Genomic DNA, 12,500 nt, shown 5'->3' on the forward strand with positions numbered 1-12,500 from the left:
CTAGCTATCTGATAACCTATCAATCAGCCATATTGATTTCATGCTCACCAGACACCAGGATGCATGGTTGCTCTTAAATACAAAAACCCTCCCTGATGAAGAATGCATCCCCCAGCATAGACTAGTTATTAGTGACTTTAGACTCGAGGCCAGAAGGATACCAGAAAGCAGACCTATCTGGAAAAGAAGGACTTGGAAGCTTAAGAACCCTTCACATGGTTGAAGATTTAGGGATGTGCTTACCGAGAAGTTTGATGATGGGGATGAGGATCTACAGTCCTATGACATAGAAGGTAGCTGGGGATTCCTGTGAGACAGCTTGCTGAGTGCCACAGACCAAATCTGTGGCTGGTTCAAAGTCCCTTCCAGACCTAGGGTAACATGGTGGTGGAACAATACTGTAGACAAGGCCATTAGAGCAAAGAAACAGGCTTGGAAGACCTAGAAGAGTGGGGGTAGCAGGAGAATGTATCAGATAGCCAAAAGGGAAGCTAGGAGACAGATATATATAGCCAAGGGAGAAGCAGAAAAGAGGAAGTTTGCCAATGTTCAGTGACATGAGAACCAAAGAACTGAAGTGTGTGTGTGTGTGCACATATATGTATATGCGCCAGTGCAAGCTATGGACACATATGAGGTGTAGTGGTATGACTGAATGACTAACAGAGAAGGTAGTCTTTACACGTGGCAGATGTGCAGGTACATTAAACATCAGGGACGTACAAAAAACAAACTCTCAAAAAAATAAACTCTCTTAAATGTCAGGGGAGTATCTCTAGAAGTAGTGGACAGTTTCCATTTGGTGACCAAGGCAGTAGTGATGGAAGTTATTCCAAAAGCATAACTGCTTGAATAAAATAGGCTGGGCAAAGTTTATATAGCTACTACCTCTGTTAGTAACAAAGGGCCTCTCCCTCAGAGTGAAAAGCAGATTGTATGATGCCTGTGTATGAACATGACAGTTAAACATGGGCTGTGACTACTGAGGATATGCAAAGGCTTGAAAGAAATGAAGCCAGTATGCTCTGCTGGAAGGGTAATGTCAGAGTGCATATACAACAAAGTGTAAGTGACTTGAAAGAAAAACTGGGTGTACAGTATATCAGATGTAGTGTGCCAGAGAGAAGACTGTGTAGGTACAGTCATGTAATGTGTATAAATGAAGACAGTTGCATCAAGAGGTGCCATTCTCTAATTGTGGAGGGAATGTGTGGAAGGGGTAGACCCAGGAAGATGTGGGACAAAGTGGTGAGAAAAGATCTTCAGACGTTGGGCCTGGCAGAGGGAATGACAGGGGACTGAGACTCCTGACAAGCTAAGTAAAATTGTGGTTGTCCTTGCAATACAGGCATCCCTCTTCAGCTGAGCATTCCTAATCTTGCTGGCTTGTGGCTGCTGGTGTCATGTAAAAGCAGCCATGCCAGAGCTGTGTAAAAGCACCCAGTATATTCTGCAAAGTGGTTGGTGTTAGGAAGGGCATCCAGCAGTAGAAACAACAAAACAGACTGAAACCTGGGTAGCTCTACAGCTGGCCAGCTTCTGTCAAACTTTTCACATAAAAAATATAGAATGTATTGAGAATGTACATTGACTTTCTCATCTTGGGGCCAGTTGAAGAAGGCTAGTTAGATATATGTGGTAATAAATCTGTCAGCATCTCCATAGAAAGTTTGTCGAATATGGTGGGTGGGGCATCATTTCCCATTCAAACTGCTCCAGCTTTTGGAATGTCATCCTCGCTGTATGTGGTCAAGCATTATCCTGATGGAAGAACACCAAAGATAGTCGTTTTTCTTCTAGCACTGACTTAAGCCATTTAAGCTGCTTGCAGGAGATCTCCTTTGTTATCGTTTGGTTTGGGTTTAAAAGTTCAAAGTGGACTAAACCTTTCATATCCACCAAACAGATAATACCTTATGTGGGTGAAGACTTTCTTTAGCCTGGGGTGCTGGTGTTTCTCCTTTCCCTACCACTGTGTTTGACATTTTTATAGAGAATCCATTTCTTATCACCAGTCACTATTCAGTCCGAAAAAGGTTAACTTGTGAGACATGACAGCAAAGAAGAGACTCACTCTCTGCATGTAATTAGACTTGGAAAGTTTGTGAGGAACCCATTGACCTAATTTGCAGTCTTTTCCGGTGACAAATCCAGCTAGTTCCTCAACAGTTATGAGGGATTTTGTTCCACCAGTGTTTGCAGGACTTCCTCATCAAGCTCTACAGATCTTTCAGGACAAGGCTCATCTTCTAGACTGTAGTTTTCAGCTCGGAATTTCTGGAACCACCATTGATACTGCTTTACACTTATTTTCTGATCCCCTTATATTGCATTAATATTCCTCACACTTTCCTTTGTGTTGTTGCCTTTATTGAACTCATAAAGCAAAATATGCTGAATATGCTCCTTTTTCACTTCCATTATAACTTTGAAAAAATAATTGTTAAAATCGAACAGCACTCTTCAAAACTTGCACTAAGAATAAGCACAAGGTAAAATGTCTACCTGCTTTTATAGCAAGTTGATGCAGGTAGTTTATACTGTCCTCCTCTGACTTTTAGTTTATGCAACTGAAAAATCGCATTATTTATAATATGACCCAATATATGTAATGTATTCTGATTGTGTTATAGGATCAATGGGAAGTAGCCAATGCTTGGGTCACCACTCTGGCTGGTCAGCTGGGATGGCAATGTGTTCACACTCTTCACAAAAGCCAAGTATGTACAACAAGTTAATAAATCAAGTTCTGAGTATACATCACACTTCAAGAGAATCTCTGCCACACCGGACTGTGCCTGGGGCTTGAGCTGTTACCACCAGATCTACGTTTATGTTTACCCATTAGAAATACCAATTCGGATACAAGATAAAACTTATGAAAATGAGGTATGTATATTCATTCATATCCTGGTGGAACTTTATTTTCTTCTTAAATATCCTAAGTTTAAATTTATTATTGTCTGAAGATACCATATAAAATATGATCTTCTCCTTTTCTTTATATACTTTTGCTACTGATTACTCGAAACAATTTACATCTTTCATTTTTGGTTTAATTACTTAGTCAGAGGAGGAAAAGCTGGACCTGTAGCTCCTGTTAGAGCCAATGAGATTAGTGAGAGGGGTGAGAAAGCTATCCTTAAACTTGAGACCTGCTGCAGATACTTCCAACAGAGTAGCCTTCATTAAAAGGCACTTAACCCTTTCGTTACCGTATTTAGTTTGAGATGTTCTTTGTTTCTTTCAATTACTTTAAATATAACAAATAATTTAGTCAAATAACTTAGTTGTCATTCAGCTAGTGTTAGGAACATAAATTGTGACTAAGGTTTAGTGGAAGATTTTAATTCAAAACTTATGAAAACAAGACATTTGTACTCAGAGCCAGAGCTGGTTTCAGCCGGGTTGGTAACGAAAGGGTTAAGGACCTGGTGATATTAAACAGGATAATGTGTTAAGTCTACCACTTTACAATACCTTCATTGCATTTTGATAAGGGTTTGGTTTCTCTAATTGTAATATTGATGTTACTAGTCAGAAGATACCATAAAAAGAAAATAACCACTCCCTTTCCTTTTATAATTCCTTATCCTTTTACAAATGATTGATAATGCAATTGACATTGTTCACTTGCACTACCTTCTTCATGTTTAGGTAGGTTTTATTTTCTTCCCTGACCTGAAGTTATCAGATCCTGAAGATCCTGTACAAAATATGGTACTCTTTTGTAGCTCTTTATTCTTTTATAAATAGTTGATGATGCACTTGGTATCTTCTTCATATTCTGGTTTTGTTTTCTTTTCTTTTCCTAAGTTCAAATTTATTATAGTCTGAAAATTCCATAAAAAAATATTACTTGCCCCACCTCAACTCCTTTTTTTAACTCTTTATCCTTTTTACAAATGATTGGTTGTAATAGTCGACACTTCTCTATTGAATGCCTTCTTCATATTCTAGCATTTGAAATCGAATCTCTATTTATACCTTTACAAATAACAGTTAAAGAAAGACTTGGCAAGAGAATTTTCAAATAGTGTTGCTAGGAATGTTGTAGAAGTGATTCAGCTTTCACTGTGGTACAGTGAAGAAGGCATTCTTAAGATTCTTCTTTGCATTCTAGCAACACATTCAGTCTTACAATACTACACCCTTCTTACTCATAAACAACAAATGAGTTTGAACCAATAGGGGAGCCTCTTTGTTGACAGTTGACCTGGCAGACAAAGTTCCTTGACCAACAAAGTTGGGAGGTGCTCTATATTATTATTTCACTTGCTAGAAATAGCAGCCAAAGGTGATGGTAGGGGTTCTGTTTCCATAAAAACTCCCTTGTTGATCCAGAAATATCATCCAATGAAAGATACTTTATGTGGACACTGGCACTTCTTGAAATGGCAGCAAAATTTCAAAGCCAATGAAGTGAATTTTCTCCTGTCACTCATTTAATTGAACTAGCAGTGAAAGGACTTAAAATCTGTAAAACTTGTTTACAGTTCAACCAGCATGTGACTGAGTGATGTATTGTATTAAGATATTGTGTCTGTTTTGTGCACATGTGTGTGAATGTGTCTGTTTGTGTATATACTGTATCTGTGTGTGTTGACTTTTGTTGTGTGATGTGTCTCATCATGGAGACCTCCACAAAACATTAAAGTTTTGTGCAAGCCTCCAAGATGAACTCCCCTCTCTTATCAGCCCTGTGTATGAATATACGAAATATATAAACAGATAGAGAGAAAGCAGGAGGAGAGTAAGAGTGGATTGTGCTGTATCTTTACTATAATAGTGAATATATATTTTTATCATCTAAATTCCAGTGATGATGCATTTTTTTTTTGTTAAATAATGACTCCTTATTTTATTGTAGGAATTTAGAGAATAGTTATAAACAAACACAAAAAATTCCATTCATAGGTATACTTTCAAATTAAAACATATTAAAATGTAATAATAATACTAACAGCAATTTAATGGGTAACAAAACATTTGCCAATTCTTTGTTCAAATGGTTTTCATATATTTTATAATTGATTTTGTAACAACATTCCAGTTTTGTGTTCTTTCCAGCAATTGCCAAAATTGGTGGCATTGGCAGCTAATTCTGATTTTATTGAGACAATTTGTGTGGTGTGTGGCTGGAAATTTGAGATTTCAAAATAATAAATATATAGCAGCAGTCATACTAGATGCCAGCTGATCAAATAGTTGGTGTGGTGTATGTGTAGAAATAGATTCTGCTGAAGATAAAACCAATAATTCATATTTTATTTACATGATAGCAAGGAAATGGTAAAATATGGTAATCTTTTATAGAGATAATTTCATAAATGATCAACAGTTTTTATACTAATTAATCAGACCATCATTTTAAAAACAAATAATAATTAATTGCTGTATTGTTTCTAATTTTGCTTTTGTAGTAATAATTTATCTAATTCTAGATTTTGTGGGTATTGAATCTCAAACCTCAATTATGGAATGAAATTTCTTTTGCCTTTTCATTTATGAATGAGGCATTAATAGTATGTGATAGGGTATGTTGTGCCTGTGTATATATTGGTGTACATTCTCTGTGAGTGTATTATGTTTGTATGCATTTGCATGTGTGTGTTTAATATACTGTCAGCTAGTGATAAGATTATATATTATCATCTGTTTTTGTGTAATATATACTGTCATCTAGTGGTGCATTATACAAACTTTCAGTTAACGAATTATATATGTGTGTGTGTGTGCGCGCGTGCATATATTACATTACATTTCATTAGTCATCTGGTAATATGTTTTATATGCTGTCATATATAATTCCGTCCAGTTTGAATTCAATTGAACAGTCTTACAATAACAAGATTTCAAGTTGTGTCTATCCTTTTATTTTAAAAGAGTAAGAATTCGCTTTTATTTTTGTAGGTCAAGTGCTTGCATAGAAGCTCAGTTGTAGGCTTTTCATGTGGTGTATTTATAGTATAAACCTCTATTTTGACTAATAATTTCAAACTATTGTATGTTACCTGACATGTCCCCTGTAGCAAGTATTTCTTAATCTTCTTGTACCAAATTGTTGATCTATCATTAAATACCAGTTTCTGTTTTACTGTTTTATTCTCTTACAGCGATGGACTCCAGTTAATGGCTTCTCTGGCAAGAACTTGCTGCCAACAGAACGCAAGAACTGGAGTGATGAAAGCGGAGAAGGTTATTATCCGAAAGATAGTTTTGAGTTGCCATCACAGTACTGGGAATGGGAGGGCGATTGGAGTGTGGATGAGAATTTTCGAGGACATTTGACTGACCGTGGTGTAAGTAAATAATCTGGCCCATTTATTACATTCCTTTTAATTACTATTGTATCGTACATACTGTATTACAGTGTATTGCAATGATACTGTGTCTTAAACACTCTCCTCCACACTATCCTACACTGTCATACAGTATGTTGTTGTGTTTTCCACATTGTCCTACACTGTAGTGTAATGCATTGTTGTGGGGTATAATGTGTTATTGCATCCTCTGCACTGTTAACTGTGTTCTGTATCACAATGTATTAATATGACCTCTGTAGTTTTACACAGTATGTGTACCTATACAGTATGACCAAGTTCAGTACACCATTCTACAATCTAGGGCTTTTAATTCTGTGTCACACAAAAGACTTATGGGTGTAAGAGATGATCTCTATAACTGATTGAAGTCCTTCATTATCGGCCGAAAAGAGGTTATCACAGTTCTAGGACAGCACTCTTCACCCTATGAAATGATATCTGGTGTACCACAGGGATCTGTTCTTGGCTCCCTTTTATTTGATGCATATGTTAATGACATAGATGCCAACTTAAAGAATGCCACAGGTCTGAAATATGCAGATGACATCAAGCTGTACCTCAAAATAAAGAGGACAGATTCTGTACACTATAGAACTTTATTGCAATCAGACCTGGACACAATGCAGCAGAGTGGATCATGGACTGGCAACTCAAGCTGGCTGTGGACAAATGTACCACCATGCATTTGGGGAGGAAAAACCCAGCATCTACTTACTCCCTCCACAACACTAATCTCAAAAAGTCTTCTTGTGAACGTGACCTGGGCATTATTGTTAACAGCGATTTGCGTTGGACAAAACACATTGCTAAAATTGCCAAGAAGGCTGAGGATGTCTTGGCATCACTTACCAAGTCCTTTGTGAGCTGCTCTCTGGCTATCTATCTGAGGCTTTATATAGCTATGGTGCGGCCTCACCTGGAATTTGCATCACCGGTTTGGAACCCCTATCTTGCCCAGGATATTAATCGCCTGGAAGCCGTTCAGCAACGTGCAACCAAGAGAATACCCTCCATCCGTCATTTTCCATATTGTGAACTCCTTACTTCCCTGGGCATGGATACATCTGGCAGCTGACATGGCAGACACCCATAAAATTATTAACCATCTTCCTAACAATAACTCTGAGCACCTTTTCAAACTCCACCTGTCTAACACCCATGGACATGTTTACAAAGTCAGAAAACAGCACAGCTCCCATGACTTTTGGAAACATTTTTTCACACTAAGAGTTACTGAAGCATGGAACAAACTGCCGGCATCAGTTGTTAGTTGTTGGAGCACTGCATCCTTCAAAACTTCCATGCTTCCTGAGATTCGCCAACACTACACCTGATTTTCTCCCCTCCATACACATGCAAACATGTATCTGACTCATACCCTGTTCGCTTCCCAGACATTTGTACATAACTACATATGCTTTATATGCACTTTTGACAAGTTGTGATGCACCTGAGCACTGTATACAATAATTTCATTATATCATATTATAATCTATTACAATGTGTTTCTGTGTTCTACAATATATTATTGTTATTGTATTGTCCTACACACTCTAAGAATTTGCTTTTCTCTAAACACTGTAACATTGCTCTAATATTTAGATTTTTGTTAATTTACAATGCTAGGGTTGGCAATATGCAGCCAACTTCCCTTCATATTGGACACAAGATATCAAGTGGAATTCTTGTGTACGCAAACGGAAATGGATCAGATTCCGGCGTTATACGGCAGTGGACTGTTGGGCAAAGGTAAGGGATTTCAGTTATTTTCTTTGATTCAATTACTTTGTTATTGTTTGAGCTAATAACCAGTCTAGAATGACCAGTGGTCAAATATATTTCACCTTATCAACATTTCCTCAGCAGTGAAACCATTTTGTTATGTTTTCTTTCAAATGTGTTTTATCGTATCTTTCAGTGTAACTCACTGGCTACATTTACTGTAGCTCCTTGTGTCCACAACACCACTAGTGGTGTTAATAATAATGGTTCTTGTGATAGTGGTAATGGTGATGGTCACTGCAGTGATTGAGATGTTGAAGTAGTAGTAGTCTACTATTGCTGCTGCTGCTAGCTGTAATCTAGAAGAGGTTAATAAATTGCTAACGATATCAACATGTTGTATGACCTAATAATCATATATATATATATATATATATATATATATATATATATATATATACTCACACAGTAACAGTTATATGCACACAAACTGATTTTTACACAACAAAATGCATTTATAGACATACACAGCTACACACTCACAGGACTGTCATTGGTATCATTTACTGTTCTATATTTCTAGTGTTCTATTATTTCAGTCAGTGGAATTTCCAACTACTTCAAACTGAAACAATGCTTGACATTGTATGTGTGTGTGTGTGTGTGGGGGGGCATTTGTGATTTATATCTGATAGATGAGTACAAATTGTGGAGACATTATTCATTTGTTGAGTACATTGTTTGCCAAAAATTGCAGTGAACAAATATGTGGTATCATAGTCATATTATACACGGGACTGATTATCATTCATAAAATAGGTTGCATTGGGAACAAGACAAATTGTTGTTGTTGTTGTTGTTGTAGTAGTAGTAGTAGTAGTAGTAGTAGTAATAATATGATTGGAAAAATTGGTAGGACATCAAACAAAATGCCTTGCAGTATTTAGTTATAGCACTTTACGTTTGAAGTTCAAATCCCACTTCACTCAACTTTAATCTTTATCCTTCTAGAGTTGATATAAGTAAAATACCATCCAAGTACTGGGAACCAACTTAATTGACTTTATTTCTCCTCCAAATAATTTGTGGGTCCCTGTCCATAACAGAAATCACCATTGATTTCTCAAGAAAATAGTAGAAGTTTAGATAAAATGACTTGTAGTATTTAGTTATTGCTTTTATGTTCTGAGTTCGAATACTACTGGAGTTTACTGTTATTTTCCTCTTTCTGAAGTTGATAAAATAAATACGAGTTAAGTACTGGTGTCAATTATATCCACTACAACCTCCTTTGAAATATGTAATGTTATGTCAATGTTAAAAACCATTGTGTTCATTTGCCATCATTTAAGAAATATATTTTATTCACATGAAAAAAAGAAAAACTTTCCAAAGTTAACAAATGTTATTGAGAATGTATTAGTAATATTTACAAATCCTTGCAATGCTATTATTTGGAATGTGCCTATGTCTATCCTCATAGGCAATCTGTCAGAAGTGGTTCTGTACCATTCCAGTTGTACTAATTACAAATTAGATGAAGGATACATTTTCTTAATTGCCATAGTGCTTTTCTTTCAACAGCTAAGTTGCTATAATTTGCTTTTCTTACTTCTGCATCATTATAGGTTTTGTAATGGAAAATTATGTCAAGCTTATTTTTGCTATCTAGCTGTCTGTCTATCTGTATTCTAAAATTCCTTAGTATTTTCACATTGTCACTTGTTAAGATAATGGAGCTAAAATGTAAAACAGCTTTGCTAGGCTGTTGTATCTCCAAGCAGTGCTAGATTAAGGCCAACTGATATCCAATGCACAACCCAATAAATGTGTCCCCCGACCCTTCTATTGTTATAATTAGTACAAAATGTGAAATAATATATTAAAAATTAAGTTTTCTTCTAGGTCATCTCCTAAATCAGACCCCACAACTGTTATTTATTTAGCATTAAATAATTGTAACCTATTGAAATGAATTATTCACTTATAACTAAGGGAACAAGAAATATGTGAATAAATATTTATTCTAAATATATTGCTTTCATCATTCCAGGACCCATCAAATAAAATACCAGTTAGTATTGGGGTTGAACTAATCAACTACACTACTCAGTAGAAATGTGTTGCTTTGAGCTTGTGTAAAAAATCCTTATCACTGAGGACAGCTGTGGAGAGACAGTACCCATGATATTCTCATAATGTCTAAGAATGTAAGGTTGATATAATTGTTGATCGGGTTTCGACTTCTGTAGGTTGATGTGTACATAGAGAAAGATTCCAAAGTGATGATATAGTTGTTTTGAGAAAGGATTAACGCATTATTGAAAGCTTCAGGTCCATCATAATTGATAGATTTAATCTATTACTCAATTTAACATCCCCATCTACACTTTTAATGTCCTTAGCAGTGTCAGTTCTGTTGCTAGCATTCATACCAGGTCTCCACTCTGAAGTTGTGTGTGTGTGTGTGTGTGCGCACACGCGCGCGTGTGTATATAATATATATATAGAGAGAGAGAGAGAAAGAGAGAGAGGTGCAGGTGTGGCTGTGTGGTAAGAAGCTTGCTTCCCAACCACATGGTTCCAGGTTCAGTCCCAATGTGTGACACCAAGGACAAGAGTCTTCTACTATAACCTCAGGTCAACCAAAGCTTTGTGAGTGGATTTGGTAGATGGAAACTGAAAGAAGCCTGTCATATTTATGTATGTGTGTGTCATTGCATCTGTCTTTGACCCCCAGTATTGCTTGACAACCAATGTTGGTGTGTTTATGTCCCCGTGATTTATTAGTTCAGTATAAAATACTGATAGAATAAGTACCAGGCTTAACAAAAAAATAAGTACTGGGGTCGATTCATATGACTAAAACTTTTTCAAGGCAATAACCCAACATGGCTGTAGTCTAATGACAAACAAGTAAAAGATAAAAGATATATATATATATATATATATATAACTCAGTATATTGATGTACTGCTTCCTACAGCAGTAACTCATTTTCTTTAGATTCTTCACTCCCATTAGTCATAATGTCCCTGTAAAAAGTCAGTAGGCATTACCTTTTCTCTGACTAAACTATTAGATAAATGGAGAGATGATGTAGAGACAACGAATGAATGCATATGAAATTGTTATCTATTTGTCAATTGTTTTCCAGATCCCTGATCTCACCATTGAAAGCCACAAAGAAGCTTTCATTGATATTGCAGTTGGTGGCTTTGAACTTCCTAATCAACCACTTGGACACCTGTGTGTCTGGGCAGTTACAGTTGATGGTCAGGTAACTATATCTCTTTATCTCATCAAGGTCTCAGGAGGTGGTGGTGGCGGCGGCAGTGGCAGTATTGCCATTGTTGCTACCCACCACCACCAACAGTGTCAGTCATATATACATATTTTCATACACACACACATGCATCACATTTGTAAACATCATCATCATCCTCCTTACCATCATAACCTTTGTCGCCATCCCCAACACCACAACCATTCTCATTTTCACTACTACCACTGTCTCCACTATCACCACCATCACCACCTTTATCTCTATAACCATCACCATCTTCCTCACCAATATCACCACTATTTCCACATCACCATCTCCACCTTCATCTCCACTTGTCATTATCAGCATCACCACCACCACCACCACCATCATTTCCACCTTCTGCTAATCACCTATCATCCTCATCATCATCACTACTGTTACTTTCACTACCATCACCATCAAAACCACTTCCATTCCCACAATGACCATCATCATATGTTTTATCTGAATTTTTTTTTGTCCCACAGGTATTTGTCCGCAGTGGCGTCACAAGGGATTGTCCAGAAGGTAAAACCTGGGATCATATCGGCACCAATAGTCAAAGTATTATCAATATTTCCATTGGACCTACAGCTCGTGTCTGGTCTGTCACCTGGGATGGAACTGCTTATGTTCGACTTGGTGTCTCAAGAGATTCTGTTTATGGTAAATCTACTATAACAATACTCTGGTGTTTTTTTCTGTCACAACATATGAATGAGAAAGAAAGGGGGTGAAAGAGGAATAAGGAAGGAAGGGGTGATGTCAAACTGGTTGTGAGAGCGTTTCAACTCTGTGTGAGTATTTATGTGGGTATGTAAAAAGGAGGTATGTCAATGTTTGTGTATATGTGTGTGCAATGAAAGTGGGATGAATATTCAATGCTCAAAAGAAAAATCAAACAGCGTTTCAACTCTGTGTATTTGGTATTTACTTGCCAGCTCCTGTATTTAATCACAGCCAGCTATATATATAGGACAGAATTTAGGTACGACTGGGTAGTTAAGAAGATTGTTTCACAACTATGTAGTCCTGAGCTCACATCCACTGGATGTCACCTTCAGAAAATGTCTTTTACTGTGACCTCTGGTCAGCTGAAGCATTGTGAGTACAATTAAATGGATGAGAAATGTGTAGAAACTTCT

General features: G+C 36.8%; 1 protein-coding gene across 3 annotated transcripts in view; it reads left to right on the forward strand.

Moving 5' to 3' along the window:
- LOC115228959 (tectonin beta-propeller repeat-containing protein 1) overlaps positions 1-12,500 on the forward strand; it is an 81,168-nt gene that overhangs the window by 21,453 nt on the left and 47,215 nt on the right. For all 3 annotated transcript variants that reach the window (XM_036499107.1, XM_029799407.2, XM_036499101.1), the window contains exons 2-6: positions 2,634-2,889; positions 6,117-6,302; positions 7,953-8,075; positions 11,206-11,328; positions 11,844-12,021. In XM_036499107.1, the coding sequence (XP_036355000.1) occupies positions 2,653-2,889; positions 6,117-6,302; positions 7,953-8,075; positions 11,206-11,328; positions 11,844-12,021 (847 nt within the window). In that variant the 5' untranslated portion in view covers positions 2,634-2,652. The remainder of the gene's footprint in view (positions 1-2,633; positions 2,890-6,116; positions 6,303-7,952; positions 8,076-11,205; positions 11,329-11,843; positions 12,022-12,500) is intronic.

The sequence above is a fragment of the Octopus sinensis genome, linkage group LG2 (assembly GCF_006345805.1).
Source record: "Octopus sinensis linkage group LG2, ASM634580v1, whole genome shotgun sequence".
NCBI classification, from domain to species: domain Eukaryota; kingdom Metazoa; phylum Mollusca; class Cephalopoda; order Octopoda; family Octopodidae; genus Octopus; species Octopus sinensis.